The 25650-nt window shown below is 40.3% G+C and overlaps 1 protein-coding gene across 1 annotated transcript; it reads right to left on the bottom strand.

Moving 5' to 3' along the window:
* Window positions 1–854: 854 nt before the first annotated feature.
* Window positions 855–25628, bottom strand: TXNDC5 (thioredoxin domain containing 5). Its single transcript, XM_086740232.1, has 10 exons — window positions 25321–25628; window positions 20186–20335; window positions 17161–17266; window positions 15793–15889; window positions 13323–13438; window positions 10984–11070; window positions 7902–8042; window positions 4957–5039; window positions 1657–1786; window positions 855–998 (listed from the first exon to the last, which is right to left on the bottom strand). The coding sequence occupies exons 1-10, from the start codon at window positions 25566–25568 to the stop codon at window positions 876–878; spliced, it is 1281 nt and encodes a 426-aa protein (XP_086596358.1). The 5' UTR covers window positions 25569–25628; the 3' UTR covers window positions 855–875.
* Between the last annotated feature and the right edge of the window lie 22 nt (window positions 25629–25650).

The following is a 25650-nucleotide window of genomic DNA, read 5'->3' as shown; positions in this document are numbered from 1 at the left end:
TACTTGTTCTCCGCATACTCTGAGCAAGGAGTGGGTCAGCACAAAGTCTGGATTAGGAAACGCACGTCATCAGCTCTGCAGTCTAACTGACCATTCAGTAGTGTCGGAGCAGTTAAACTAGTGCCTGGTCACTTTGGCTCTATATAAGTAGAGCATAGTTACTCCTCTGGAACTGGACGGCAGCAGCCTACGAAAATGCATCTGTCACACGTACAACTGTGGCATCAGCACTGTTCAGGCATGTGTTCCAGTACCATCGCGTTCATTATGGCTAGACCTCCCAGGCAGAGAGGATTAACAGGAAACAACCAGCTCATGGTGGCCCGGTATCTTCCAAAGGTGTGTGTGTTTTCAGCCTCCCGTGACTTTCCATTTCTTAACAGCAGCTAAATTGAGACAACTGGGGTTGAAGCGCAGTTGTAGAGGCAAAAGTGAGAACACAGCTGTAGCTTTTACCTTTCTAGCAATGGTGGGCAGGTTGTAAGGATTACTTTTAAACCAAATCTAACCTGAAGACAAAAATACTCTACTGGTGCCCTTAAATTGGTTTTCTTAATGTATTTTAGTCTCAAAGGAAACCATTTACACCTCATTGCAGGAACACAGAAAGGCAGTAATACTACCAATGCTGAAAATATTCTCAATTTGCACAGTAACTACTTGTTAGTTTTCCTTCACACAGAGGGTAGCACGTCTTTAACACACACACAGAGGGAAGATACCGATGTTCAGTACATTCAATTTCCTAAAAACAAACAAAAAAATTGCCCCAATTACCACTCCCACCCCCAAATACACTATTTGAAAATTAGCAATGATTGAAATCCCTCAGCTACTGTACAAAGACAGTCAGGGACGGAGCATCTAGGCTTTTATTACAATTCATCCCTTGCCTGACGCAAGACAAAGCTATGCAGTGATTCAAGGTCTCTCGTTCCATTGTGTTCACTGACTTTCTTTCCACCGCGGAAAAGCAGAAGTGTAGGATACCCACGTACCTTCAAAAGACACATACGCACACAAAAAAGAAACTTGTTACTAATGTCCAAACTCACTGATATCCTTCACTTGTATTTACCTGACTCTGAGAAGCCACCAAACATCTCTAAAACAATAAGCTATTTTAATAAAAAAAAAAAACAACCCTAACCAACCAAACCCAAACACCATACCAAAACTTCCAATATCAACTCACAATTTCTGAACATTTGTAAGTGAATGGGATAATACATGTTCCTCTAGGCTTTTGGACCGTGGAATGACAGCCCCAGCTCTGTCTCTGGTTGTCTGCCTACCAGCACCAAAAGATGACTTTTTATGGTGTGCTTCCCGCCCCCCCCCCCCCTCCCCCCCAGGAACAGAACTTGGTGTTGGCTACCACAAGACTGCTTTGGTGCTTTCACAGAGGGAGACTTCTTAAATTAGACTTCTTCAGCTCTATCCAGTAATGAGAATGACCGAGTCTGAACAAACAGTTTAGGAAAGAAATGGTGTCACCAGGTGCTGTCCTGAACTACCTCTTTTTTGGCTAATGGACAACACAGCTGTACTGTCAACCAGGCACCCACAGTGCAGCAGCCAGCTCGGCTGCATGCTGGAGCCGCTAACATTTGGTACACAATACTGTCCCGTTCACTTCAGAGCTTTCACACTTACAGAAAATCTGTTGCAGACATTACGTTCCACAGTGCAGTCTACTTCTGCTATTTTGACATCAGTCAAACCTGGAAATTGCTCTTTGGCAAGGTTCTCCCAAGTTGGAGCCAAGTTCTTACAGTGACCACACCTAGAAACAAAAGAGAGAGATTTGTTTAGGAGATATACCTTACAGTTTATCTCTACTGTCTTTCTGCAATAGCTGTAAGTTTAACTAGCTGCCTTTCCTATCCCCTAATGATTTGGCCCTCCAAATCCCTTGCACTATTATATCAGTAAATAAGCTAAGAAAATGAGTGATTTTATGTAAGTAAGTTAAGCTCTGAAGTAGTTTCTGGCCTTCATTAGTTTCATCTGGAATGGTATTCTGGATGTCAGTGCATTAACATTTTACCCTACAGAGGAATATGGAGCCAAATAAAGATGAGCAAGGAGAATATTTAAATGAAAGTAAAAGATCGCTTAGAAATAAACATGTTTTTAAAAACAAGGCATAGAATGCCTGTAGTACAAAAACGTCTTCAGGTAGTCCGTGCCAGTTATGCTAAAGCTACATAGTCAGAGTTTAATTATTTAAATGAGATTTTAATTTCCCTGTTAAATTTCTTCCAGTTCCTAATGGCTTCCTTGACCAATGCAGCGTCACCCAATACTGGAAACTCAATTTTAATAGAGGCATTTGTCAACAAAGATTCTGTTTTTATGAAACATTCCAGTAGTTTAAAGCACTTTTTCACTGAAGGTACTTTGAAGTTTAACCACCACTGTACTTTCAGGTAGATCCGCAATGGAATTGTTCGATAGTCAATAAGCTGCACTTAGCAGATGGAAAAAAATATATCTCAGGCCCTATTCTGATTTGCTTTAAATAGAGAATCATTCCAGTTATATCATCAATAACACCACAAAGCCTATTTCTATTTTATTTCTTTATGTCTCTGCAGTAATATGAGAATGCAGTCCGCAGAGTACAAACACTGAAACACTAGTGTCAAGAGAGAAAATGATACTGTAAAATGGCAGGAACTATAGTAAAAGTATTAATTTTGTTTATATTTTGTACTTGGCTTAGCCAAGTTCATAACTTGAACTTCTTATTGCTGTCAAGAAGAATTCCCAAAGCACTTCAGACTTTAAAGCTGCATTGCTCATTCTATTCTAACCCAGCTGCACCTTAATTGGGTTATTAAAACAGCCCCATAATTGCCTCGAGGCTGGATCAGGGCATTTACAAAAATAATGAAAGATGTCTCTGCAAAAGTTTTCTTAATACAAGCCAGTGTATATTTAAACCACCTTGTTAATACACAGTGACAGTATAAAAGCATTTCTGACCATGCACAAAAACTACTAGAAGAGGATGATTTTATGCTTACTATTCAAGTTAACAGTAATATTTATCCAAAACTAACTGAAAGACAGAACTAGCAAGCAACATAATAGTGTTTGCTGAGCCCTATATAAGTTAATCCACTTGGAAGATAAAAAGGTCGTTTATATGCAGAGCACTACAACTGTATACATAAGCCTGACTTTCAGAGCTAAAACTAGGATACCAGCTACATAAATATAGGAAATACTTTCCTAAACGGTGGCTTTCTGAACGTTGCAGCCAGGAAGTACACACTGGTTTAAGAACTTGACTCTGCATCCTGAAGCACCGTTTCTCAGCCTGCCACCCACCACTGATCACATCTGAGAGATCCAGCAGCATCCCATTAGAATCTCATGAGATGGGGAGGTATGGTTAATGCACAGTATTATTAAGAAAAAATAATTACAAGGGGAGCATTTCTGTATCTTAAACTTTTCCAGAAAAAGTTTCTCAGATAATGAACTCCTACAAATGTCAACAAGCCCTAGGAACAGAAATCAGAGTAGAAGCTGCTTTGTGCACAGGTGCAAGTTGAATTTACCAGCTAGTTCTGCTGGTGGCGTAGTCACAGCACAGGCAGAGATTCACTCTCAGTTCCTTATAGTACACAGAGAGGATAAAGAGAGTGAAGAAAGAGCAGTAAACTTGAAGGCGGGAGTGTAGGAGGGGGTGTGTATGGGCAAATACTTGCCCACATCCAAAAGCAGATCTTTCAGACATAAGAGCATAGAAGCAACTCTCAATCAGCAAACCACACTGCGGTAAAAAGGGTGACAACACTGGAAAAGACTACATCATTGAGACTACGTAAAACAAAGCTTTCCCTGGTACTTCTTGCCTACTATAAGAAACACGTTCATGCCTATTGGCAAAGTTAAGCTGCAATATTTTGGTACTCCTGAGCACATAAGCATTTGCTTATGTTGCTTTGTAGTGGTGACCTTCTTTCAATCCAAACAAAAGATCACTTAATATTTTATATACTGCATTAATCAGATGGCTAGTGATGAAATCAGAGATGTGTTACCTTTCACACAGTGAAATACAGCTTAATTTTAATCTCACTACTACACTAGGCTTTCTTCTATTGGCTAAGGACTGGGCAATGGATGAGAAAGATGGCATGCAAGTTTCATTAAATTCAATCCTGGCACAAATAAGATGAAGCCTATAAACCAGAGAGAGAAATGTAAAACTTTATTTTGTCTCAGAAAGGGAATAGTAACAGAAGGGGGGGAAATATTTGTTCTACGAGTTTGGGTCCCAGGCTCTGCTGAATATGCAGTAATGGCAGATGCCAAATAGGACATTACTTTCACTGCCCTGCAGTGCTTTCTATTGAGTGTCTACGCCTACACCATTTGCATTTTCTACCTTGGGTCACTGTAAGAACAGATTACATGGAATATACTCTTAAGAACTCAAAACTGTCACTTGTGCAAATTAGGTTTTTGTCAGTTATTTGAAGAGAAACAGCCAATTATCCGTAGCTCTATAGTCTGTACCAGGTGCTCAAATGAGGCTTCCAAGAGAAGTTGGTTGTTGTAGGAGAGGGCCCAAAGGACAGTATGCTCTCTTTTCTCAACAGTGGTGATACGTTCCCCGCACCTTACCCTAATCAAGGGATAGAAGCACACCAACCCTGCAAAGAAAGCTTCAGTCTCCTTGTTCCCCAGCATTACGTGGAGGCTGACACAGCAAAGCTTCTCTGTCAGCCTTTCCACAGAGAGGCATCCCAAGAAAGCTAAAACAAATGGAGGGTTTTTTTGCTGCATCTCTTGCCAACACACATATTCTTCAGTTAATTCATGTTTTAGATCTAGACAACAAATACTGTACTACACACAACTCAAAGACCTACAGCAACTAATACACTGGGGGTTTAGATCAGCAGTAATCCTCAACAACAGGTGTGAACTTCTTACCATGGAGCGTAGAATTTAATAAAGGTGATCCCCCTAGCAATGGTTGCATCAAAGTCTTTTTCAGAGAGAGCGAGCACTGCAGCCTGTTAAAAGAGGAAAAAAAAAAAAAAAGTCAAATCTTTTTGTATATATAACATATATAATATCAGCCAAATAAGCTTTTAGCTACCTGAAAGGGAAACTCAAACTGGAGAATATAATATTGTTGATAATATAATCAAGAGTAGCAGCAGCACACCTCACTTTTATCCCTCATCTGCTTTCCTCCCCTAAGGAGATGTAGAGAAATGCGTGTTTCATGCCGACTCTCATCCATAATTGGAAAATAAAACATCCCTATTTTCAGGGGATTTGCCTGTATCCAAATTTTTAGTTGTTTTTTTTTCTTTTTTTTAAAAAAAAAAATAAAAATCACTGTCATTTTAATGCACTGTCATGCAAATGTTTCAAGGGACAACCCTGAGAGGAGCTGGCTTAAAGCATGTAATCTGAGGTATTCAAGGCGTACTAGCGATGTCTTGACAGCTGTTCTCTCTCTGCTATATCCCTGCATTGCATACAGAGAAAAAACTGTTACCAGAAACACGTTATTTGCCTGTCAAGAGGACATCACCACACCACACTCACATGGACGCCAGGAAAAATTCTTACTCCCGATAACATCAGGAGCAATGCCATGGGAATGATGGGAGGATAGCACATTGCTTACAGACAGTCTCACACGAGAGCACGGAACCATAACAAACTTTATTTTTTTGTGCGAGACCCTTAAGGGTGGGAGGAATTAAAAATAAATAAATAAATCTCATGCCTATAAAACCTTCCAATTCAAATGAAAGCACAAGAAAAACAACAGTACAACTGACAGTATTACCTATTCTACTTTAAACACAGTAAAGAGTCTTATGAAGAGAGTAAAAAAGAAACTTGAAATTACAAATTATCCAGTACCTTTAAACAGTTCTGAAAATAACTTTTAGTTCATTAAATTAAGTTATTTTATTAAGTTGAAGTGTTATTACCTCAAAAGAGTTATTTAGAAATTACACTAATTATTTAATATTACAAATAATTAAATGAAGAAAAAACGAGCAGTAAATACATTCTTCTATTCTGCATTTCCTAAATGGATCTCTAAAACAGATGTTCCAAACATCATTTACAATCTGAGATACTAAATCTGAAAAGCCTGTAAATAATGTCTTCCCCACAATCCACACAGTAAAACAAACTTTAAAGATCTGTAGATTACTATCAGAACAGCAATGTAAACTACAGAACCACAAAAATAACTTTAATATCAGATAGCTCAATTTTAGCTTCGTTTCTTTAGAAAACACATCTTATGCAATCACATAATCTGAGCGGCTGCTGATCACTTAATCCATCTGGATCATTTTGGAGTAATCTTAGCAATATCTGGCAGGAGTCTGGCAGGGGAGAAGTCTCACGCACCTAAAAGCACCGCTTCCGTGAAAGGACTGGTAGTACTTGGCCGGTGTAAGACATGAACGAATTGACGTAGAGGCTCAAGACTGGAACACAAATTTGGACTCAGGACTCATTGCCTTTGCTGCCTGTGGTACCAGCCGTGGGCTGCAGATGGTAAACGCAGTCAGTGTGTGCTGACTACATGTGCTAGTCCCTTGTTTCGAAATTCATAAGAACAAAAGCAGAACCAAAGTGTCTGAAGATGAGCAACCAAGAAATGGTGGCATCCAAAGTCACGATGTAAGGTTGTAAAGACAAGTTGAGTCCTACACTGTGTCTATTATTATTTGGCCAAAAAATCCACCCACAATCCTTTTCTGTTCATATGTGTGCTGGCGCACGCAAGGCAGAAGCAGGAATTTGCACCACATGGTTTATGTTATTTCTACACAACCAGAAAGACAACTAATTACTTTCTGCATTGTACTAACACCGGTTTGTTAGAATCTTTAAAATACAAGGTCAATTTAAAAAAAAAAAAAGAAAAAGAAAATTTGAGGGGTATGAAAATTGTCTATAACATTTGGTAGGCCGTTTTATCCAAGATGAAACATAATATTCTCTTGCGAGAAACTGCATATAAACTGTATTTATATTAATAATATTGATGCTTTTTAATTACATAAGTTCATTCTACATCACAAGGGACTGTAAATCACTGTCCCTTGTTTTCTAGGCAGAAGTATGTTTTCCATATTTCATGAAAAAGTTATGCTTGAAAACCATCCTTAATTTCTCAACCTCACTAAGTTTATGTTCAGCTGTAAGAAAAATGGCAGATGAAATGCCAGAGTGATTAAAAAAAGACAGAAAACTAAATGACATGAAGTGCAACTATGCAAAGGTGATGAAGTTATTCCGGCCAATTCCTTGGCAACATTCATAACCCCTGTAGCACCTACAACCAGAACTAGAATAAGCCTCCAGACCCAGGGAGTTTTCTTGTCACAGGACATGCTGCCTTGCCACATTTAGATCAGTCTTCATAATCTTTGCTTGTTTGTTGTTCTGCTGATAGTCTGTAAGTATAGGACCCTGGCTATTTTTAGGGGCTTAGCAGCGTGCGCCATCCTCCTGGGTTCAAGCGAGAATTTTGCAAGAAATGTTCATCTGCACAGTGATGAAATACACTGTCATACAGACTGAGTTGCCAGCAGTTCCGCAGACCAAAAAAGACCACATTTATGCCACTCTATCTGAACAACTTACTGCAACCATAAAAAAGGAGCCAGATTTTTTTTTCCTTCTCCAATTCATCAGGTTAGTAAAAGCATCACTAGGATTTATAGTCTGATTCCACTTACTAATTACTAAAAAAATAACCAGGCAAGTATTTGGTATAGTTTACATCTAGAAATAGTTAAGCTATCGGAGAGAAACACATGGAAGACAGACAGGCTGCTGGAAACAGTTTGAACACTATTAACATCGCTGCAGAGTGCAAGGGTACTTACCTCAACACGGGTGGGTTCTGCAGGTGGCTGCGGAGCTTCAGCGGGTTTATCTAGTGATGGCTCTTTCCCAGAGCTCTGTAGTTGGGAATCCACATATTCTTTTAAGGAATCGAAGTCCCTCTTCCCTTTGTACTGGTCACCCTAAAATTATCAAATAGTTTGTGCAAGTGTGTTTATGCAAATAATCTAGCAAATAAATAATTAGCAAATAAATAATTACCAGAAAAACATTATTACTGAGTGTAAGCATATTCATAATAAATATGATTATCTAGTTGTTAAACCTTTCCATGGCATTCCATTCACTCCATGTCTTTAGGATTTGCTATGGATTCTTCTGTACCAAAAGGGAACAATCTAAAATTTCCTTGAAATGAAAGGTATTTCAGAAGCGTAGCAGCAAATTTTAGAAACTTTCCCACACTGACTTTCATCTTTCACTCTAGTCAGCATTTTCAAGGTTTTTTTTTTTTGAACATAAAGCTACCACAAGGAACAATAAAATATCCATCGCTGTTTCTAGAGAGCTCTGTCCAGTGCTTTGACTTAGCTTGCACGTCACCTGACTACACAGACTCTCCTCTGGCCCACGCACTTGTCACATATCCTCAGAAAACCCAAACATTAAAGAGAATGCTCTCTAGGCACTTAAGTTCACCTGGGAGCAGAAGACAACAGCTTCCTGCTGTGATGTAGGCATTTCCAACAGCACCACACTCATGGAAGTTAAGTCACATTTTTGAACTTGCACAGAAAGCTGTCAACCAGCTAGATCTTCAAGAAGGCACAGTTTTCCTTAGATGCCTCCCCATACCTCAAGTACTTTCACAACTCTACAGAACCTGAAATCAGAGCATCTTTGAGCAGTTTCTAGTCTCAAATCCACTGTTGGCCATCTCCAAACTGGCTCTTCCATGACTGCCCTCAGCACTCTGAGAAAATTAGTACTAATTTCTCTGTTCAAAAGCAAGATCATCTTCGAGACACTACATATTCATTTTGGATAGAATTCTTGAGTTTCAGTCCCATGAGGTGTGGGCTACAAGATCTATCTCCTCTCACAGTTGAGGAATACTCTTCAAGAGACAGCATACAATCCTCCTGATGCTGGGAGGAAGAATAAACACCTCTTCAACTATTTCCTGTATCTTTGGAACTCTTCCTACATATTTTCCTTCTCTTGTCATTGATAATGTTACTTGTAACTTTCCCCACAGTGGGTCTAAATCACAAGGGAATTAATCTAAGATGATGCAAGAAGCCTGTACTTGGTTGGTTGTATCCATTTCAGCAGGGCAGGGTCAGTGCCCATTCATTCCTCCCAGGGTTTCTGTTGCATCTAACCAAGAGGGATGGTGTAATGCCAGACTTCAGTTAGGAGGAAAAGGATGGATGATATTATGGACAACAAAGCTGGATGGCTGAAGCAGTTCTCCTCCTCCTCCCCCCCATTACTGAACAGTATAATAGCAGCTGGAGAGATTTCCAGGAATTTCTGGGTCAGATTATTGGAAAGTTGTTGGGGTTGTTTTGTGGTTTTTAAAAATACATTGTATCAGCCCACAAAGGAACAGGCGATTGTGGTGGCAGTATGCCACCAGGGAATACCACACTGCCAATGGAGAAAAGTCAGTTCGATGTCAACAGAAACATATTGTTCAGACTAATGGCTGAGATTCAGCTTTACTAAATACAACAGCAATGATCTGACTTTTTCTTTCACCGCACTCTTGATTTAAATAACTCAGAGCAACTCAAACTTCAATAATTACAATGGGTCAAAAAAACCCCATTGATTTGGCTTGTCAAGGAAAACCACAGCTATCTTTTATAGATCAAGATAGTGTGATTCTGGCAAGGTATCTTGCCATCTGTAGCTATCTGAAAAACAAAAATAAAGCAGGTGGAAAAACACTCTGGAGAAACAACAGAACACTTTCCATTCTTCAGACTCATGTCACATAGAGACAAAAGTTTAATTAACTGAAAACACCTCTAACCTTGGACATGCCACCATGTTTGACTTGAGCACTCCCTCAGCTTCCAGTTCTGCTTCTGACATGTGCCAGGCACTCCTGCTCAAGCAGTAACAAGGCCGTGTATTTCCTGCGTGAATCCGGTTTCAATCCAAAGAGCCACGTGCTGCTTCATTTAAATTCCCTGGAATGTCTTATAGGGTGCTTATACCAAATCACACATGCGCTGGTATGTACTTACCACCACTTTCTCTTTGGAGTGCCAGAAAACTGCCACAAGCAACAGCCACTAAACTGGACTGAGTATCAAAACTTAAATCTCTGATAGTGTACATGTTTAAGAAGGAATGCAAGATGAATGGGGCAAAAACTCCAAACCCCCCAAAACTTAGTGGGTAAGAGCTGAAAGAGGAGTTCTAGGTTCTCTGCTTGCAGACCTATTTTTAATATCCATTTAATACTTAAATTTATCTTGAAAGTGTGAAAAATATAATAAGTAACACAACACTACCATTTGTAATGTTCATTTGCTGCTGTTCATGTACATGGTATTTATAAATATTTTACTTCCCCATAACTTCCTAAGATTGTAATTCTTTGAATTGCTACAAGTAAAAATGTCAACTAGACCCACAGGAGTCTCACTCACAGTGTCATGAATTGTTCAGATTTATAAGAAGGAAAATTTGCACCACTAAGATACCACTCAGCAGACAGGCACCACTTACAAACAAGAAACCTTCTGATACACATTGTGAGTATTACATACTTTTTTGTTATTTCTATTTAATCAATGTTTTTGTGTTCCATAGGAGCTAAGGTATTAAGATAAAGTAAACTCAGAATTCTCTCACAAATTGGCATAATTGGAGATACTGCCTACAGATTTATGAATGTCATGTCAGTTATTTGCAGAGAACAAAGAGCAAAAAACTCTAACTTTTATCCGTGAAGTATACCTCTTCCAGTACCTGACTGAACCTCCAACTTCTTTTCTCTCCCAAGCAGACTTTCTAATATGCCCACTTGATTTTTTTTTTTTCCAGGATGCAAGCATTATTCAGAAAAAAAAATGGTCTGATCTTTTGCTGAGCTTGCAAACTCACCTTTTCACCATTCCTAAACCAGAGGAGTGTGGGATAGCCACGAACTTGGGTTTCAGAGCAGACTTCGTAATGCTGGGTACAGTCGACCTACATTAAAAAAAACAAACAAACAAACAAAAAAAACCAACAAAACATTCAGTGCATAAAATAAACATACAACAAGCATCATAGCCTCCCTTATGTTTAACATCTCAGAAAAATATGGGAACAAACTTAGCAAAACTCAGTACCAAGTAATGTCTTGATGATGATTATGTCTGCCTTCCAAACAGTGGTTTGGTTGTATATTGTATAATTGGAAGGCTGTGCATGTGTTTGATTTTTTTTTTAGGAGGGATCAGGCAGGGAGGTACGGGTAGAAGGAAGTAATAACAAAGAACAATGAAGACCTAATCAAATATTCCAATTAAAAAGTACTTGGCATTCTCGGTGAATAAAATCACTGCATGAACAATAAGACACAAAAGGTTAATGTGAAAGAGCTTTAAAGTGAAGATTCATTGGCTCATTCATTTTTTAAAAGACTACTTTAAAGACTTCAGAAGACATGTCAACAGCTAGCAAGTTAACATTACTCCAAGAGAAGTTCCAAGTGCATAGTAGCATTCAACTCTAATAGGTCATAAACCAATCAGTTTACAATCCTTTTTGAACCAGAAAAAAAAAAAAAAAAAAAAAAAAAAAGATGACAAGCATTGAAGCCTTTGCTTGACACAGCACTTGGATTTTGAATTTTACACTAGAAACACTTTGTTCCAGATCACTGAAGATCAATTCTAAAGATTAAACGGCATTCTGCCAGTAGGTATCACTGCTGTTAAGATACTATTCCCCCAGATTACATGAAGGTCACGGTTCAAGCTTCTTAGAAACAGTTTTGTTTCCTGTTTACTTACACACTTACAATCTCAGCCAAGACATGTTTCAAATTGTTTCACAAGATACAGTTACACAAAATTGACTAGGCATTGAGATAAATCTTAGTGGCTTTATTAAACAGCAACTGTCAGTAACAGTAACTGCGAACAAAAAAAGACAACTGAATAATTCAGAAATTTTGAAAATTTTCTGTTCATTTTTCTCTGAGTATCAGAGAACAGTAACTTCAAGAAGATACTTAAGCTAAGCAAATATTTTATCAGACAGCAACAAAGGTTCTTAAAAAATAAACCAGCAGATGCAATGTTTGGTACAGACAGCATCAAAGGAGCAATAGCCTCTGATATTTTATTCTCAGAGGGAATCTAATTTTATATCCACTAGTTCTCAAAATTACACATATATGTCTTCTCTAAAGTTCAACTACACTGACTTGCTCTGTGCATCTACAGTGCATCTGGATTAGCAGATTTCCAAAGCATTAAAAATAAAAATAATTTTTTTAAAAAAGAAGTCAAGCTCATCCCCCTAGTAACAGCTGAAAGAGCTATGATGGCAGAGGCATGGGAGATAGCTGGGTTTTTGGCCCTCTGCAGGGCTGACAACACTGCTAACTGTTATACAGTCTGTCAGATCTGAAATGTAAGGACATGGAAGTTGAGTCCAGTCAGCTTTCCACCACTGGCAAATACAGAGGGATTCACATCATGAGCTACCTGGACTTAGGTACGGGTCACCAAATAAAGCCAGTAACGGCAATTGCCAGACGACCTCCACACCTCTGCAAAGAGGTCACTCCACATACAAGTAACAAGCTCCCATGGTAAATACACCACAGAATCTGATTATCAACCCTACGGGAAAGGTAAAGCAGGACAAGATACCAGTTTTTAAGATGGAAGACCCCCTAAAACCTTTAGAAAGTTCTGTGGGGGTAAAGAGGAAAAAAAGAAAGAGAAAAAAAAAAAAAAGAGAAATAACTCATCATAAAGAGCCCCATAGGTCTGAAACTTGCTAAAGAGTCCAATACTGTAAAGAGTAAATTTGAAGTCACTTTCCCACTCAAAATAAATTCTGAAGTCTATCAAGTTCTGGCAGCAGGAAAGCATAATAAAAACAAATCTCAAAATATTATTCCCTTCATCTGAAGTATTAGACTTATTCCCAACTCTCTCTGAAGCACTGGGAGCTCACTGTGTTTCTAACAAGTCCTTGCTCAAAATGAGGGAGTTCTGTCCCTGTAACGTAACAACCACTTCTTGAAAACAGAGTGAACTACTGGATGTGCAAGTAAAAGATAACCAACTCAAAATTAAAATAGGAACTATGACAAGAAAAGAATCTAAGAGGTGACAAACAAAGCAACTGTTATTTGAAAATCACAGCATGAACAGCATGATACTTGACTGAAATATTCATTCACACAAAACACGTTTTCAGACTAAGAGCACTTCACCTACCTTGCCAATCTTGACAGTTTCCGAATGCTCAAAGGCTTGAGCCAGCTGTTCCCAGGTTGGGGCCAAAGCCTTGCAGTGCCCACACCAAGGGGCAAAGAATTTGATAAAGTGATTACCTTTTAAGTAAAAAAAAAAAAAAAAAAAAAAAATGTAACTCATATGGAATGAATAAAAGACTAGGTACTAATCTCAGACTGCAAATTTATCATGGTATTTCCTGAGTTAAAGATAGGAAACACTGAGAATCAAAGGCCAGAACAGAATACTTCAGCAATTACGTTTTCAATACTGTACGCAGTCCCACAGTGTTGCCAATTTCCCTGAAAATCCAAACAGTTTCACAACCTCAAGCCAACAAATGAGATATTAAAACTGGTATTTTTAACCTGTCCATTTGCTACAATGTCTAATTCTACCATGTCAATCACTTGCCTTATTACAGAGTAGAAAGAACCACCAAGGAACATGTGTATATATAACATCATAAATGAAAGTATTAGACTTCAACTTAAGCATTTCTTAGGAAACACCACTGCATTAAGTCCATGAACTACCTAATTTTGTTCAGCTTTCCATTCTTTTTCTGCCCTGCTCTTTGTACTTTCATGTCAACTATTTAGAAATCTCTGACTTTAGTGGACTTTTGCAGTGTTTTGTAGAGAGGAGAATCTCTGTCTACTACTAATGTTTAGTTTAGAAGTACAATCTTAATTGCAGAGTATCAGAATATGTAATTTCCTTCAATTAAGATAACTATTAATTCAAGACACTGCATGCTTTTGCACACATCAAGGCAAGGCTTTGTTAATAAAATAAAAAAAAAAAAACCCTTAATTAAAACAAGGAAAAAAAAATCAAATTAATTTGAAAGAAATGCCAGCAACTGGAGAAAAGCTCTTTTTAACAGAATTATTAATCATCCTTTGAAGATTGCTTTGGGGCTGATATTACTAGAGTTCATTTCTAGTTTGATGGCTTATTCACAAAAGGAAGTCAAAGGAAAGACATTGCAAAATAACTAGGAAATTTAAACTGCAGTAGTAGTGTGCTCTAATGTGCCTGGTCTGTACATGGAAGACTTTCAAACTGATTGGCATGCTTAGCTTTCGTCAACTGAACTGCAAACTGAAATTTCTCATGATTGAGTAAGAACATCTAGTCAAAATCAAATATTCTATACCATACATTCTAATATACTCTCCTCCCTGATAGCAAAAAAATTAAAATTCTTTTTGCTCTAGAGCACCAAGAAGGTAAAGGGAGACTTTTTAAGAACAAAAGTCAACCTTCCAGCTGGAACTGCTAAGCCTCCAGCTAAATTTAAGCACTGAATTTCTTGTAACTGAAGTCAAGAGAGGACAACAGCTTTACAGATGACCATAAACCTGCTCAACCATTGGATATGACCATGAGAATGTCTCCTGTATGAATGCCAGTGGATACATAATAAAATTACAATTTAAAAAATATTAAAACATTTACACATAGGCTAAACAACTATCTTCTCAGATTGTAAAGTTGTTTAGTGCTTAGCATCTCCCTGATGACTCAGAGAAGAATCTATGAAGAATTTTGATGTAATTCTGTGGTCAGCCACACAGGTTGGGAAATTTTAAGTTAGCTGCACAAAATGCTCTTTTACACTTGAAAATATTTCTAATCACTTAATGATTACTTTAAGAAGCTCTAGTATCTACCTCACTGGTGATATCACAGGGGCACAGACAGTTAATTTAATCTGGCCCTTGCTTTTAAGAAAGCAGATAGAGATGGTAGGATAATCTGTTGTTACAGCAGCTCAAAGTTTTTATTGTAAGACTTTGCTTCTTCTCTAAAAAAAATCTACCATGTGGGGGGTGAAATTTCCCAGGTATGACTCCTGGCATTGATTTTAAAGCTTCCAGTCAAAATATTTTTTTAAAATGGCCACACAGGTGAAGCATTTTACCCATGTTAAATTCTGGAGGAAGGAAGCTAAACAATATAAAATAAGGGCCCAGACTGGAGTGGGATGGGGGCAGTAAGGAGGAAGCGGGTGGATTATATTTATCCAGAACAGTAGCCCAGGAGTAAGAACAAGCCAGCACCTAAGGAAAGAGGAAATGAGACTTGTGAAAACACAAAGTGATTGGCAAGGCTGCGACTGAGCACAGAACTCAGGGAAAGAGATAGTTTCATCAAGTAAGCCCCACTAGCTTCTTCCATCTGATCAGGGGCCTTAATTTTACTGCCTTCCGAGTGGAGTGCTGTTCTTAAACTTTCTCATGGAGTGCACTATGTAACTAAACTACTGTATTTTTACACAGTTTGTAGTTATCCTCTTTACTAGGTATTACTGGAAAATAAAAGTGGGAGGGAGGTGCCTTAAAAACTAACATTTCTGTTGCAGACTTCCCACTACTGATGTCTTTGTAAGCAAGTATCTTTTGCTTGTGAGAAAAAAAAAAAAAAGAAAGAAAAAAACAGTTACCTTCTGCTATGTGCATCTTGAAATTGTCTGCTGAGAGTTCATACATTCCCTGCTTAGGTTCAGGGGCTTTTGGTGGTTCCACAACAGAATCTGGATCCTATTAATGAGAAAAATAAACTTTTATTTGTCTTGTACAGTAAATACACAACACTTGATTCCTGTATCACATCATTCTGTGGTAGTATTGTAAACCCTGTACTCTGAAATTTTTAATTCCTAAAGCAGTGTCCTTACTTAGCTTGATTTAGGTATCTAATGTTTCCTAACAAAAATGTGAAAAAGACTACCACACAGAAAGGAGCTGTCACAGTCATTGTAATAACAAGGGCCTTTCACTGTGCTGTAGTACAGTTACAGAGCACAGTAACTGCTATGGCATTCATCACATCACTGTACATTAATACACTTAGATTACATAACAGTTCCTCCATAACATCACACATTAGCCACATCTGCCATCACACCAGTTTCAGTGGCCTTTGGGCTATTTAAAAATAGCTAGGGAAAAACCTATTTGCTGCTTGCCTAATGCCGGAAAGAGGAACCTAATGGCTCCACGAAGGCAGCAACAATGGGAAGAGAGCAAACACGTTAGAGGTATAACTTGCAGCAAACCCATTGGCACTTCAGCACAAGCAAGTGCTTTCTAGTACTAGGGTCAGAGTTGGGAAGAATTTTTTAAGAACCTCAGAATACATTTCTTAAAATAGTTTTGCGTTTAATTATTAAAAATATCATGTTTGTTCAAATATAATCACATTCTAACTGTGGTTCAGCAATCACTAAAGCTTGATCTTCATTAGAAACAGCAATCACAAACTTAATTTTAGGCAAGGCTTGGCTACTATAGGTAAGTGCTATCCCTAAACTCAAGGATTTTCCTAGTGATGGTATTAGCTTAACTTACCTAATCGACTATTTTAAACCCTTCCTTTAGGCTACAATATTATCACATAATACCTGAGCTAAAGATGGCATCCACGTTTTAAAAGGTAATTAAGCCCAACACAAATGCAATTTATAACATATTCTAGCTAAATCACTTTTCTTATTCTAGAAACATTATGGCCTACAGGTGTCAACTGAATTGACACTGAGAATTGGATCTTAAAATGTCAAAATGCTAAACATTTAAAACTGCATTATATACTATAGTTTTAAATACAGGAAACAAAGGACAGGTCACAGGATTACGGTTTTAATTACTATTCTGACTTATGCGGAAGCTGTTCCATATTGTTATTGCCAGCTGACTTTTATGCTCAGGAGCAGATTTCCTTCTGGAAAATGAAACCTAACCTATAGAAATTATAGACAAGCAAGTCTGCAGAAAAGAATATTTCCTTTTCTTATCTCCTTTTCACTTACAGATGGTTCCTCATTTAGTTTCTCCAACATCCAGTTTTCCAGTGCCTGGAAATCCCTAGGGCCTTGATATTTCAGAGGTTCTTGTCCTGGTTTAAGCAGCTTTAGTCTAAAGGATCAAAATGTAGAAAAGAGTGAGGCAAAAATTTTCACACAGGAAACATTCTCGGAAAGCTAACACGCTTTGCTAATCCATAGCAATGCAGCTCAGGCTGCAGTAACAGCTCTCTTGACTATTACCATCAGCATCAGGCATCTCCCTCAACTTAAAGTGTCATGGCTAGAACTTAGAACGCTTTTTAATTCCCATATAAGCTTTTAAAGGAGATTTTTAAAATAGCAAAAAGAAATATCATGTTAACAATCAACATAGCCTGAAATTACTTTGATCAACAAGCAGGAGCAAATAATACATTGCAGCGTTCAGTTCTAAGGTTAGCCATTCATTATGCCTATGAATCCAATTTCAGTTTGTCAAAAAGCATCAGTTTTGTTTTGTTCACCCCTCTCCATCACCAAAGGAAAAATATCCAATGCTTATTGTCTCAGGAATTTCTTTCTCACGTTGCGCTTCCTGACTGCTCTTGGAATGCAGGACTTTTCATGTGGTATTAAACTGACTAAAAATGCACTGAAACACAAGTCAACAGGACAAGGAGATGTGACTGCTTAGAGAGATTCAAGAGTTTATGATTGTAACATTTAATAATTGCTAGCAAAACTTTTCCATAAACTATCTAAAGCTTCTGCTATTAAATGTTTAAGTTAAAATTGGAAATATATTTGGCAAGGGGGCAATACTGACCTCTGATCTAGTCTTATTTTTTAAAAGCAAATCATGGTTAAAATTACTACTGTCACCTAGCCTTCAGTTCGTTCAGTCATTTTGTACCACTTTTTCATTTTCTCGAAATGTTTTTCTCTTTCTTCTTGTTCCACAGTTGGCAAAAATGAACACATGAAAGTGTTGAAAAACCACACAATGCAAATACATTCAAAAGAGATACGAGCTCCCACTGCCTTTTCCATTTAAGGTATTCATGAATATTCCTTACGATAATAAAAGCTCAAAAAAAATTGGGGGGGAGGGGGAAAATCAACTTCATAATAAGAAGGAAACAACAAAAAATGAAACAGAAGAACATCTAAAATACACCTTGTGGCAATACTTCTGAAGAGCAACAAGAAAAAAAAGATACCAGCATGCAGAGCCAGCTGCACCTTTATTTTCTTCAAATGCAGCTAAGTTTTCTCTAGTTCAGTTGCAAGTATTTTGCAGCACCAAATAATCCTGAAACAACTGTACTAAAGAGCACAGAGATCTGCTCAGCCAGTTTTACTCTCAGGGGGATGGAAAAGGGATGCAGCCTTTCCTTTGACGGGCCTTTGGAAAAGCAGTGGGGGGACCAGTACATCCTGGACTAGCGACAATCCCTCTGTGCCTGAGGAAGCTGTGAAATTTCCCTTGCTGGAGGTTTTTAAAAACAGACTAGTTACAAACCTACTCAGACAGGAAAAGAATTGTTACAATGAATTCCCCTTCACCTCTGTATTTCTGTAACTAGCAGATAAGTAGCCTTATCATTTACAGTTTTCAAGCAGATGAAAGTGAACAGTAACTATTCCTAGATAGTCAATGACCTTAAAGGCAGGTGAGGAGGAAGCAACTGCACATCCATTCATTTTTTTTCTTATTTAAAATCTCTGCCACTCATTCTATTTTACAAGGAACAGCACTACAATATAATCTATTCAAATATGCAAAGATGACCAATGCTCACTTTTGGGGACACTAAAACAAAGCTGTAATATTCATTGTTTCTTGGTATTTTTACTGGAACTAAGCCACACACTGCCCTTAAGGACAACTCCTATTTCAACAAGGACTTCGTTATTTATAACTGTCAACTTCTACTCAGTTGCACTCATCTGCATCAAAGTGGGTGCAGCCAGGAGTGTATGTCAAGTTCAGGCTGTTGCTGGGGTCAGCAGTAATGCTAGACAAAGTGAGCAAAGGGAAGGAAACTGAAAAATACAGACTGTGGAAGGGCTGCAGAAGACGACATTCACCACTCATCCCCGCTAAGAAGAATTAGTAAAGCTGTTGAAACAATCCCATCTATTTTTGCAAGAAGCTTTAAAGAAGACACAAGCGACAAAAATCCCTTTGCTCCTTTTTGGTAGCTAAAAAGGGAGCATGTATATCTAATGCAAAATCAATATTCAGGCTGACCTCTCAACAGATATGCTAAATTGTTGGAGTCTCTGTGGTGCAATGGGTGAGCAGGTTCGGCTGTTAACTGAAACGCTGGTGGTTCAAACCCACCCAGGCATGCCTTCTCCTTTCCCTGCTCACAGCAGGGGGGATGGAACTAAATGATCTTTCAGGTCCCTTTCAACCCAAACCACTCCATGACTCTATGTTCTGGCTACCAAAGCTGAGGTAGTAAGGCATATATCCTTTATACCAGGATAAGTTTATCAACCTTAAAATCCAACTGAATTTCTCTAAATCAATATAAGCAAAATTACCTAGAAAAAGTCTGTATATCACCACTGCTATGCTAAGTGATACTATTAACTTATCATTTTATGAACACTAAGTTCACTCAAAAATTTAAGAGATCACTTATACATTAATTACGAACGGTGATGAACTTCTGACAAGTTATTTTTAGAAGTACCGTTACCAGAGACCAGGTCTATTATGCATATCATGGCTGGATAAAGCACTGTTGCTTGAGAAAAAGGTACTCTCAGAGAAAAGAAAAGGCAATTCTGGACTTCATTTAAACACAGCCATCTTCCAAGAAGTAAAACAGTTTCTTTTGAAAAAGTTAAACAGTAAGAGCAGTATGTATCACATGATACTTGGCAACATGGTAAAAAGGCTTAAAATGAACATGAGGTGCAAAGGGTTACAAAGAAACCCACCAAAAAATATAGCTTAGAAGTGTCAACAAATTGGCAAAGGATCATGGAAAACTAAACCAGAAAGAAATAGGAGCAGGCATCCTTTTATACTTACGTAGGGTATCCTCGGACGCCAAATTCAGAGCACAGTGGAGTATCTGTAGTACAATCCACTTTAACAACATAGACCTGTGGGTCTTCCATGTTGTTGTATTTATCTCCCAAATCATTCCAAGTTGGCTGGAGGCGCTGACAGTGTCCACACCTGCGACAGAAAGAAGAAGATATTTGCTTAACAGTTGTTCATGTTTAAGGGGGAATGAATCTATGGAAAAGGCACATGTAGAATGGTCAGAGACTTTAATAAATTTAAAAATAGTTAAGTCAAAAATCTTCCATACTCAAGCACTGTTACACTAAGAAACGGTTGATATTATTAAGTATTGTAGGACGCTGCAAATACATCTTGTGCAAAAATCGTCAAGAGATGAGAACTTCTTACTATTGTTTTTTTACACGACAGAGCCGACTGAACACTCCCTGAACTTAGTAAGGCTATTAAGAAAAGCACTCTCAGTCTTCCAGCTTTCTAGAAAAGTCCTGCAAGGCTGTCTAGCTTTCCTTTCACTCTAACATTTCAAAATATTGTATATTTTAGCAGCAGGTAAGAGGACAACGGTTTCTAGCCTCTTTGGAAGGTCATTTGTGTTTGTGTGCATCACAGAAACTGTAACTCATGAGTCACAAAACACATCAGGATTGATTTCTGAACAGGGTTCTCAAAATCCTCCCAGACCGTGCTTTGCCCCAGCAGCACACCATCAACTAATTGTATCTGCGTATACAGAGAAAACTGGCCTCATACAGCTGCGATAACACCAGCTCACCAGAAGCAGAAAATGGCTATTATTCTTCTCATTGTTTTTCTAGTCATTCCAGTCATTTTAGCAATACCTTATTTTTGTAATTATGATGAAAACATTTAAGGAATGGATTTTCATTTCTCTTTAATGGCTGCTTTTGCCAACCCTCCAAAAATACATAACTGGATTAACAGAAAACATTCTCAATCTGACAGTATGAAAGCTGTTACTGCCCTTGGCATGACCTAGACAGCCTACTTTGTAAGTAACAATTGAAACACCATTAGGACTTTGGAGAAAGTTGCTCCCATTTAAAATTTTCGTTTATACAACTGCTTTTGAGTCCACTTGTAGAAAAATTGCATGGATCATCCACTTCCTTCCAGGTATCCTGATATCATTAAGGCAAAAAAAACCCAACCAGCCAAACAAACAAAACCTTTGAGACTTACTTCAACACAAAGAACGTGTTCTGACCTCAGTAAGGTCCTGTTACAGTCAGTCACAGTGGTCACACATACTCCCACTCTGTGAGAGAATACGGCTTCCCATATGGTCTTATTCTCAATTGCCATGGCAAAGGGATATAATGTGTTATTACTAAAATTAAATATTCCTTAAACATTTAACTTCAGACTGAAGTCCCTCCATAGGCAACTCTTTCACAAAGCTGGAATTAAGAGGAAGATTTTGGATTCCCTGGTCCTTTCCCCTAGCAGTTGGGAGAATTTTAAACACAGAATGAATACTGACTGGTGTTAAAGAACAGACCATAGAAAACTAGGTAAATCAATCTCAAGTAATTAACCCACTGTTTTTTAAGGGCAGAACAGAGCTGCCTTGTCAATATTTAACACTGTGATCTCTGCTATACACAAAGTTGCTCTTTCCCTTCCTTATTAGATTATACGAGCTAAAATTGAAAATAAAGCAGGAAAAATGCTCATATTTCAAGCAGTAATCAACTAGTTCATCAGTCCTGGTTTTTTTTTTAAAAAAAAAACAGTGTTACACAGAAGGAAATACAAGACAAGACAGTCCCCAAAATACTCTTTCTGAAGTTCATAAGCTATAGCTGCAGAATATATAAAACCAGAGAAGTCAAAAATAAGGAGAGCAAGACCATGCAACACCACATGTCTCCCTTAGTCCCATGTACCTACACAGTCTTTCGTTGCTACCGCTCCACACCGCATCAGTGGGGCTGGAGAAGCAGCCAGTTCTCCCACTGGGGACAGTAGAGACCTAGGCATCAATGAGAAGCCCCGCTCTTCCTTCCCTACAGGGGCTAGGAAGGTGCAAGCATTCATAATCTCCATTTATGAAAGTAAATGAAGACCCAAAAGAGACTAACAAGGCTTAGGAAAGATCCACCTTTCTGAAAAAACAAAACAAAACAAAACAAACCCCTACTTATGTACACCACTAACATCAGGAGGCATGGGTGAAAGGGTGTTATTTGTATGAGTTTGCAGACAGGTTGCCCATTTTAACTCTGAGCAATCGTTTGCCACAAGTGCTCCTGCCTGGAGATTATTGATAAGTAATCAGTTACCGATAAGCCCTCTGCAGTCAGTGAGGAACACAGAGATTTCTGGAGGCCACCAATAGACCTTGAGCTCTGCAGAGAGCAAGGGCAGCTCCACTGCCCACAGCACAAATCATTATTCAGTTAAAAACGTTGGTAGACTCTGGGCTAGACAGGTATAACAGTACAAGCAGCATAGGACTAGCTTCACTCTAGACAAAAGAATCCAGGTAAGGTAAAATACAGTTAACAGAGTTCAATTCAACAGCAACAAACTCTGGTGATCAAGTCTACTTCAGCTCAGCGGACTTCCAGAAGTTTACAAAGAGACTACATATGTTGAAAAGATCTGTAACGGTCAAAATAACACAATGAAACTACTCATCTGAGATTCCTTCCAACTAAGGAACTAGGGGAACCTCTTTCCTCTGTAGACACACAACTGGCACAGCCAACATCTTAAGAATATCTAGCACCACCGAGAGAGTAACCTGCTTATGGTTCTGTCCCTTCTCAAGTGTAGCTACCAAGGGGGACAGGCTGATGATGAAAAACCTTAGACATCAGACAGCAAATCACTTGGAATGCTCTCTTTTTGGAGTAGCCTGCAATATTTGAAACAAATGTAGGACCGCACGCGTACCACTGCTGTCTGGGAGTAAGGCTCTCAGCAACATTTGTTTCAGAAGTCCTGAAGAGAAGAGTTACATCGGCTCTGTCTAATGCAACTCTTACTGGTAGCATTGACAATGCAACATTAGCAGCATCCACAGCAATCTGAAAGACAACCCCAGCTGAATGTCGAGATATTTGCTAGCCTTCTCCCTTCTAACTACAGAGCAGTGCCAAAATACATGCCTCTGTGAGAAGCATTAGGAGAGTAGCACATTAATATCACCTAGGAATAGAGCAAGGAGCTCTAATGTAGACTCCAGGGCTGTCAGGTTGCTGCCTGATTCCACTGATGATAAAACCACTGGTATGTCTGAGCACCTCTCTCAAGCACTTGGATGTTCCCTTTGTCCTTCTCTTCCCCTTGGACCCAGAACCTGGCCCTGTTGCGCCTGTCAGGAGCAAGGAGCCCAGACCAAGGGCCCTGAAGCTGAGACTCAGAGATCTGGAGGAGGCTTGCCAAGGATAAGAAGAATGTCCAGAGAAGCTGCAACAAGTCTGGGAAATGACACAGCTCCCTTGTACTCCAGTTGGGCAGAGGTCTTCAGCCCTCCCAAGGGCACAGCATGGTCCAAGTCTGCAAGGTCAGAGCTCTGTTTGATGCCTGCTGAGGATGTGCAGCATACACTGGACTCTGCAACAGCCCATTTGGCACAGGGTGTCCTATGAAGACTGTGCCAAGATAAAAGTTCATCTGGTTTTAGGGATGCCTATGAAACAGTCAGTCAAAGTTTGGACAGACACAGATAGTATCACCTGAAAACAGAACAGAGCAGAAGCACTCCTGCTCTACACTGGAATTTCTTAGGCCCTACAGCACTCATAGGCAAAGGTCCTTCATCAGCAAGTCAGGCGTTCTCCACTTTTGTGATCTTCAGAGAACAAAGGAAGGCATCTGCTCTTTCAAGCTTTTGCTTAAATTTTTGTATGGCATAAACAAGTTGATGTTAATAACAAAAAAAAATAAAAGGTAGTAGTTCCCCAGTTTTGAAAGGAAATCCTTTTCTGCTGTTGATTTCAAAGAGTGTCATGACTCACATATGCCGAAATGGAACTGTGTACCAACTTAGGATCAAAATATAACTTTTCCACATTGTTCCCTTAAACTTTATTTTACCTAAATTTAAGAAAACTTGAGGAAAAAAAAAAGCATGCAAACAAAAACCAACCAACCAACCCTAACAACAAAACTCCCAATAACTTCTACTGGATACCAGTCAGTTAGAGAGAAAAGGGTAGAAGAGACAAAGAAAAAAGAATATGAGCAACCACTAGAAAGGCCCAGAGATACCAAGTGCTGTCCTCTTGACAAACCATAACATCCAGCAAAGCCCTGAGCCCCCACTGGCCTCAATCATTATTGTGTCAAGCATACCAGCCCAGGACAAAAGCCCAGTAGGTCTCTTGCAAGTCTGTGAATGCTCCAGCTCTGCTACAGCTACCTGTGGCCTCAGGGACACGGCACTATCGTTATACTGCCGCAAATTTATCTATACATTTTGTGATTGCAAAGAGAGCATAACTTCTGCAGCAAAAGCAGTGGTGAGACTGGGGGACACAGGGTAAGCGATGGTCACCAAATCGCAACTGCTGCCACAGGCAGAGGCTCTGGGTCTCTTTGGGGAACGACGTGAAAGAGCCCAGGAGGGACCGGGAGAGTCGCTGGGGCCGGGGGCCGGGACCCGGGGCCGGGCCGGCTGCAGCCCAGCAGAGCGGGGTAGCCCCGAGTTCGCCTCCTCACAGCTCGGCGCGGCGGCTTCGCCCGCAGGCCCCACGCCGGGGGTGTCGCGGGGCGCCCGCGCCCGCGGGGCCGCCTCTGGAGCCGGTGCACCCCGCTGCCGCGGGGCCCTGGGGGAGGGGGCCGCCAGCGGGGGCCGGTCCAAGCTCCCGACGGGACCAGCACGGCCGCGGAGGCCCGAGCCAGTCACACGGGAGGCTGAGGCTCCGGCTCTCCCTCTCCGGCCCGGCACTCGGCAGCCCCCGGCTGCCATTTAACGCATTTCCCACCCCCTCCTCGCCTCCCCCGGGGAAGGCGCCTGGCCCGGCCCCGGCGGTTGGGACTCAGGGCGGCGCGACCCCGCGGCCTCCCCCGCCGCCGGCCTGGCCCGGCCGCCGCCACGTCAACGGGGGAAGAGGCGGGCGGGAGCTCGCCGGGCCGGGCCGCGCTCCGCCGTTCCGGATACCCACCACGGGGCGAAGAACATGACGAAGTGGGGGGCGGCGGCGGCGCCGTGCCGCAGCATCTCCGCGCTGTAGAGGTGTCGGCTATGCGGGTCCGGCTCCGGCTCCGGGCTCGCCTCCGTCGGGCCCGGGCCCGCGTCCGGGCCTGGGCCCGGCTCCGGCTCGGCCCGCCCCGGCCGGCTGCAGAGGACGGGGCCGAGCACGGCCAAGGAGAGGAGTCGCCACCAGGCCGGGCCGCAGCGGAGCGGAGCCATCGCAGCGCAGAGAGAGCGAGCGGCCAAAGCACCGGGCGGCCGCGGCCGCCTCCCGCCCCGCCCGGGCCGGCCCCGGCCCCCG

This window comes from Chlamydotis macqueenii, chromosome 2 (genome assembly GCF_036417535.1).
Source record: "Chlamydotis macqueenii isolate bChlMac1 chromosome 2, bChlMac1.mat, whole genome shotgun sequence".
NCBI classification, from domain to species: Eukaryota; Metazoa; Chordata; class Aves; order Otidiformes; family Otididae; genus Chlamydotis; species Chlamydotis macqueenii.
The sequence above is the reverse complement of the archived record's forward strand: the minus strand, read 5'-3'. Positions and strand labels throughout refer to the sequence as shown.

Coding starts and splice junctions, on each gene's coding strand:
- TXNDC5 (XM_086740232.1), bottom strand. CDS start 25,568: ATGGCTCCGCTCCGCTGCGGCCCGGCCTGGTGGCGACTCCTCTCCTTG. Junction 5,040..7,901: donor CAGAACCCACCCGTGTTGAG/GTAAGTACCCTT, acceptor CTCTTTTAACAG/GCTGCAGTGCTCGCTCTCTC. Junction 1,787..4,956: donor ATTAAATTCTACGCTCCATG/GTAAGAAGTTCA, acceptor TTTTGTTTCTAG/GTGTGGTCACTGTAAGAACT.